Here is a 7,584-nt window from a genome sequence, read left to right as displayed (position 1 = left end):
ACCCCCCCCCCCATTTTTTTAAATTTGTATAAATATATGTACTACAAAAGAACAAAATGAACAATAGCATATTTATAAACTGACTTTATAAATATAAATGTATAATTAAACTAGATTTTAAAAATAGTTTAAATAAAAATGATAATTCTATAAAAATGATGTAAACGTTATTTTGTTAGTTCATCATACTAAATGCATTTAATTGAACCTAATTGTAAAGTCTAAACAATGTTGGAACCAACAGTAGAATAAGACAGTGGATGATAAATGTAATTATTGACACAGAAGGACAAGGAAACACAGCATTATCAGAATAAGTCTGGTGGACAGGTTTGTTTAAGATGTTCCTGATGGCTTAAAGCACCTCTTTTGCAATCTCTTGCCCAGAGTGATTTACATTGATTGGATTGCAGGCCTGGGCCAGACATGGAGCTTTACCTTTCCCTGAGCTCTTCCTCTGGGTATTAGAGGTAGTGCTCTCAGGAACTTTTTACATTGTGCAGGCCTGAGCAGCTATGCATTTGCAAATGCAATGAACTGATTCAGTTCAGGGCAAATTTATTTGCCATAATAAATGTATGACTGCTGGTGGAACCCTTTAGAAAGCCTAAAAAAATTAATGCAGTGCAATGGAACTTTTAGAGGAGTGGGGTGGTTCAATAGGGCTGTTTAGCTGCCCGCTGTTTAAAAGATCTGCCATTAAAAAAGCACTCTGAATTTATAAGGGGACTCGATCTTTTTGCAACTTTGCAGATGAGATAAAAAAAAGATTATTTTGGATATTTCATGTGAAAAGGTCACCAAAGGTAGCTCCATTGATTTGTTTTATGACTGTGTCTGCTATATTAGCATATTCTGTCTGTCATCTCAGCTTTACCTGTATCTGAACAAAATAGAGATCCCACATTTCATAGAGCGGCTCCTTCAAAACAGAGTCAATCCCTAAAAATATATATCTGCCCAAAAGCAAATCAGTACCAGGTACAGATCATGACTCCTTATATGGGGTTGTCGAGGATAACAGTTGAATTTTATGCTTTACGTTTTATGACTTTTTTTGAAGTGTAGCCTTTTATAGTAGAGACATTTGTGTGAGATGATTTGCAGAGGATTGTCTGGGGATGCTTGAGCATGCAGCCTTCTTAGAGATTTAAGCGACCTTTTGTGCTTCTTAAACAACTAATCTGTCCTAAAAACAGGTTAAGCTGTTATCTGATCACTAATCGTGTATTAATCCGCCCAAAACAAACACTTCCCGTGATTCTCTTGCACTTAAGGCCTGTTAAAACCCTCGAAAGAGCTGATAAGACAGACTCATCCATGCTTACTGTCAGTGCTCAGCTGTTGCACACGCACCCTGGGCGTAAGTCGTTCGGACAAAAAAGCTGTTCCTTTAATGAGCAATATAGACGACACTGAGATACCTGAATGACACAAATGGGATAAGCCTGTGTAGATGCGATTGAAAGAGAATGACCTCAGTGAGCACGAAAGCGCATTAACAAGCTGCCAAGTTAGATCTAAATGTCATTTAAGGACAAAACCACGGTAAAAAAACAGAAATAAAATTATTAATCAACATAAAATAAAATAAGTAATGAATTAATTAATACAATTATTTCTCATTGTTTAACAACACCTGAATTAAGTAAGTTCTATCTATTTTAATGTGACATCTTCTTTCAATGGTAAGGCACTTTTTTAAACCCTGATGGTATCATTTGCACTCTTTTTAGGCGGATGTTTCCCAGCTACAAAGTTAAAGTCACAGGAATGAATCCCAAGACCAAATACATCCTTTTAACTGACATTGTTCCAGCTGATGACCATCGGTACAAGTTCTGTGACAACAAGTGGTGAGATTAACATCCCTCTGTCTATATTTAATGTTTCTGCAGTGGAAGAAAGAAAAAAAAAACAAGCCAAGCTCACAACAGAGTAATTAGAATAACCAAATTTTGGAAAGTTGTTTAAGGATACTCTATGCCTTTGGAAATTCCACTTAAACATGCAATCGCAAAAGTGACTGGATCAGAACAGTGACTAGTCCATTGAGGCATCTGGACACTTTTTCAAACTACATTGCGAAGAGACAAAAATTAGCATGTTTTATACTCTGCTGTCTCCTCCAGTCTATGTGATTCTAAGTTAGTTGACTTGAGTGAACAAATGGTGCCATTCGCACTATCTACACATTACAACTTTTAACACACTTCATACTCTTTCGAGTAAACATGAACGGCCAATAAACTATATAATACAATATAATAATTATTAAAATAATTATTCATGCAATTTGTATGATTTACAGTATTGAAGTAATGGTTATTGTCAATGGTTTTACTTTTACTAATACTTTGCATTCATGAATATAATGTTGGTAAATAATAAACAACAAAGAATGCTTTGGCCTTGTTTTTTAATAGTCTTTTCATAAAATGAGAATTTATCCAATAAAACACTTTTGCAAAAGTCAACACTGAAAGAGACTCAAATTGCAGCCATATTTATTAGCAAACAATGTGCAGTCTGCATCAGTTTAACCATGCAATGCTAGCTAGCTCTGGCTGTGGATTGTCATTAGCACACAGTTAATTACTGTAGGCTAGAGCAGGCAGTCTGTCAAAACCAATGGGCTTAAAACAGCTGGGTTATGCATGCTGTCCTCTTTGTGACCCTGTGCCTCTGGCAATGCCACTAGATATGGGCACTATCCACCCATACAACAATTGGCACCACAAATAAGTCAGATTTGGTTGAATCCAGGATGGAAAAAAATAAAATAATGATGGCACGCAAATCTCAATGAATTGCATGTTGTGTTACGAGAACGAGTATTTTCTGAACATTTTTCAAAATCTGTGGGATAGACTGGAATTCCAGCATTTGCCAGCATCGGTTCTGGAGATCTTCAGCGACACCTTCGAGGCACACAATTAGCAGTGTTGTTATGGTCAAAGCAGCCACCCCAAATCTTTGGGATTTACTCCCATAATGTCACGGACATATCCACTCCTGCTCTGAATCTGTCATTAATGTACAGATGTTCTGCATAAAGCCCTTCTGTAGCCTGCTGCTATATCCTACAGAATTTGTGCAACACTGAAAAACAGTTTTCAAACGCTATGGCATGATGTCAGAGGTGCTGGAAAGCTATGTAGTACTAGAAGAGAAAATCTAGGGGACAGAGCCTAAATCACTACACAAACAACTGTAAACTACAGGTCTTTTGCAAATGTTGCGAGTGCCCTTTAGGGTTGTCAAAAAACTAAAGAAATTCTTATGTTCTTTTCCATAGGATGGTGGCAGGAAAAGCAGAGCCTGCAATGCCTGGAAGACTCTACGTCCACCCAGACTCTCCTGCAACAGGGGCCCATTGGATGAGACAGCTGGTCTCCTTTCAAAAGTTGAAGCTCACAAACAACCACCTTGATCCATTTGGGCATGTGAGTGGCTGTGAACAAATCATTTTCTAAAAATCTAAGCTTTGACATTAAAACTTTGGATTTGATGAGATTGAGCAAAGAAGAGAGAATTACAAGTTGGACTAGGTGTGACACCAAATGTAGTGAACATAGCAACCAATATTTTGTTCAGTATTGTGACATACATCCAAGTGAAACGGATTATTGAAAAAAGAAAGAAGTGTAGGGTGGGGGATTGGTTCTATCTGTCAGTTGTTGATTGTATGGAGGCAGACATCTGAATGTAAGCTTAAATGTAAGAAAGAGGCAGAGTTTGAGTAGACAGAATGATTGGAGAAGACCAGTATACGTCACCAGAGAGAAGTATGTTGTTTCACCAGAAGATCAGGTTATGACATTTTTCAAAATCTGTGGGATAAACTGGACTAAGGTAGAAAAACATTTAATTTCCCAGAATTTTTATTTCTTTGAATTTAAATTAAATTAGAATTAAACCTTCAAGCAAGGTTGTCAAGCGAACATGTTTAAGTCTATCTTGACAAACTTTGTTTTATTTATTTTTTAATAAAAATTACATTTCAACTCTATAAATATTGTGATTTATAATATAATATATTGGAATTGCAATTCTGCATCCTGTTCAGTTCAGACTGAATACACCTCATCTGAGAGATATGGTAAGGGTCATCTTGAGAAAGTAGGAGAAAGGAGAATGGAGACAGTGAAGCAGAGGTGAGGAGTCTGACCATGGCAGCGCTGCCCAAAGGAGCTTGTGGACCTAGCTTGTCTGATGCAATAACATCAGAAGCAAGCTCATTAGGTTCATAACCTGTCAGAACGGCACAAAGTTGGCCTGTCAGGATTAGTTGAATGCCTAGGAAGTGATAAGGGCGAGTAATGAGCTCGGAAAGAGGTTGCTAAGCTCTACTGACGCCCACAACAGCAGGGACACTGCGGCTGGCCGAGAGCCCCAATACAGGCCACCACTGTAGCCATGCTAGTGCTCACTACACAAGTCACAGTCAAAACATACGCTGACGCTAGGAGTCACAGATTTAAGAATTATTGTGCTGATAATTATTTTCCTGTTATTCCTAAAAAACATTACTGTTTCCACCATAATATTAAGCTGTTAATTTTTTTTTAACATTGATAATAATAAGAAATACAGGTGCATCTCAATAAATTAGAATGTCGTGGAAAAGTTAATTTATTTCAGTAATTCAACTCAAATTGTGAAACTCGTGTATTAAATAAATTCAATGCACACAGATTGAAGTAGTTTAAGTCTTTGGTTCTTTTAATTGTGATGATTTTGGTTCACATTTAACAAAAACCCACCAATTCACTATCTCAACAAATTAGAATACTTCATAAGACCAATAAAAAAACATTTTTAGTGAATTGTTGGCCTTCTGGAAAGTATGTTCATTTACTGTACATGTACTCAATACTTGGTAGGGGCTCTTTTTGCTTTAATTACTGCCTCAATTCGGCGTGGCGTGGAGGTGATCAGTTTGTGGCACTGCTGGGGTGGTATGGAAGCCCAGGTTTCTTTGACAGTGGCCTTCAGCTCATCTGCATTTTTTGGTCTCTTGTTTCTCATTTTCCTCTTGACAATAGCCCATAGATTCTCTATGGGGTTCAGGTCTGGTGAGTTTGCTGGCCAGTCAAGCACACCAACACCATGGTCATTTAACCAACTTTTGGTGCTTTTGGCAGTGTGGGCAGGTGCCAAATCCTGCTGGAAAATGAAATCAGCATCTTCAAAAAGCTGGTCAGCAGAAGGAAGCATGAAGTGCTCCAAAATTTCTTGGTAAACGGGTGCAGTGATGTTGGTTTTCAAAAAACACAATGGACCAACACCAGCAGATGACATTGCACCCCAAATCATCACAGACTGTGGAAACTTAACACTGGACTTCAAGCAACTTGGGCTATGAGCTTCTCCACCCTTCCTCCGGACTCTAGGACCTTGGTTTCCAAATGAAATACAAAACTTGCTCTCATCTGAAAAGAGGACTTTGGACCACTGGGCAACAGTCCAGTTCTTCTTCTCCTTAGCCCAGGTAAGACGCCTCTGATGTTGTCTGTGGTTCAGGAGTGGCTTAACAAGAGGAATATGACAACTGTAGCCAAATTCCTTGACACGTCTGTGTGTGGTGGCTCTTGATGCCTTGACCCCAGCCTCAGTCCATTCCTTGTGAAGTTCACTCAAATTCTTGAATCGATTTTGCTTGACAGTCCTCATAAGGCTGCGGTTCTCTCGGTTGGTTGTGTATCTTTTTCTTCTACACTTTTTCCTTCCACTCAACTTTCTGTTAACATGCTTGGATACAGCACTCTGTGAACAGCCAGCTTCTTTGTCAATGAATGTTTGTGGCTTACCCTCCTTGTGAAGGGTGTCAGTGATTGTCTTCTGGACAACTGTCAGATGAGCAGTCTTCCTCATTATTGTGTAGCCTAGTGAACCAAACTGAGAGATTATTTTGAAGGCTCAGGAAACCTTTGCGGGTGTTTTGAGTTGATTAGCTGATTGGCATGTCAGCATATTCTAATTTGTTGAGATAGTGTATTGGTGGGTTTTTGTTAAATGTGAGCCAAAATCATCACAATTAAAAGAACCAAAGATTTAAACTACTTCAGTCTGTGTGCATTGAATTTATTTAATACACGAGTTTCACAATTTGAGTTGAATTACTGAAATAAATGAACTTTTCCACGACATTCTAACTTATTGAGATGCACCTGTATTTCTTGAGCACCAAATCAGCATATTAGCTTGATTTCTGAAGGATCATGTGACACTGAAGACTAGAGTAATGGCTTCTGAATATTCACTATGGCCATCTCCGGAATAAATATCATTTTTACAGTATATAAAAATAGAAAACAGTTATTCAAAATTGTAATAATATTTCACAATATTACTATTTTTGCTTTTTTTTTATTTTTATTAAATGGCAAAACTAAAAAATATCCAATATATTGATAACCGATATGATACTGATATATTGGGAATTCCTGACCAAAGCTGTTCCATAACACACAAACATGAAACAAAGACCTTAGTGCAGAGGTTCTCAACATGTGGCCCGTCACAAATTCAAATGCAGCCCACCATGATGAACACAATTTAAAAAAAAAGTAACTTTCAGTTTTACAATTCATTTTAGTTTTTACATTAATTAAAAAATGTACTAAACAAATATAAGCTATAATGTTTTTGTCATGTAAAATAATTTTGTTTTTCATATACTATTTTCAGATATGAGCAGACCTGTACTCTCATAATTAACGGTATGCATTTAACAAACACTTACAAGCGCAGAATTCAAATCAAATTAAAACTAAAGTAAAACCGAGCATCAGAATGGACAAATTCGTTGTTAAGGGAGAAAAACGAAATGTGGAAAATGCCAGCGAAGGAACACATACAAAAAAGAATAGCCACAGTCAGGGCCGTGCACAGACCTTTTGAGGGGCATGTGCTGAAACTGAAAAACATTACTTACACTACCAGAAAACAACAACAACAAATACAATTCTATTTTATATTTTTACATTAACAATGCAATCAATATTCTGTTTATTAAAGCCAAGTATGAATATCATCAAGTTTTTAAGCATTTTACATTTATTCCAAAATAATAACTCAAGGCATTAACAATTTAAACAAAATATTTTATTTGTGAACTTATGTTCAGCTATTCTTTTTAATAGTTAACTTTTAACTATTTTTGAATTATTCGGTTCATCAGTCATCAAAGCTCAGTAAATATTGGTCACAGACACAGAAATTTACTTTAAATTTCAACATGCTGATTTACTCACTAAAAACTCCCACAGATCATGATTTCAGACCATTTCAAGTCTTATTTTGACGTAACAAAGTGGTTACATCTAAGTGTGTGAGTTGTTTACTTACTTTTTTAAATGAGTCTTCCCATTAATGCCATTATATTGTTCATTCAGACTGATTCGCGAACGTAGAACGCGCATGAACACAAGAGGCGGGATTTATCGCATGAACCAATCACAATGTTTCTTTAGAAAAACGAGTGATTTATACACTTTTTAATGTTATATTTTGTAATATTGGCGTTTTTATTTTTGTACTACTAATTTTTTCTTATCCAATATTTTGAAGATATATATA

The 7,584-nt window shown here is 36.6% G+C and overlaps 1 protein-coding gene across 2 annotated transcripts in view; it reads left to right on the top strand.

Annotated features, from left to right (window-relative positions):
* LOC107743740 (T-box transcription factor TBX4-like) overlaps positions 1-7,584 on the top strand; it is a 31,171-nt gene that overhangs the window by 12,972 nt on the left and 10,615 nt on the right. For both annotated transcript variants that reach the window (XM_016557135.1, XM_016557134.1), the window contains exons 4-5: positions 1,737-1,856; positions 3,299-3,446. In XM_016557135.1, the coding sequence (XP_016412621.1) occupies positions 1,737-1,856; positions 3,299-3,446 (268 nt within the window). The remainder of the gene's footprint in view (positions 1-1,736; positions 1,857-3,298; positions 3,447-7,584) is intronic.

This window comes from Sinocyclocheilus rhinocerous, unplaced genomic scaffold (assembly GCF_001515625.1).
Source record: "Sinocyclocheilus rhinocerous isolate Xijiao unplaced genomic scaffold, SAMN03320098_v1.1 scaffold166, whole genome shotgun sequence".
NCBI lineage: Eukaryota > Metazoa > Chordata > Actinopteri > Cypriniformes > Cyprinidae > Sinocyclocheilus > Sinocyclocheilus rhinocerous.
This window is presented reverse-complemented; position numbering and strand designations above follow the sequence as displayed.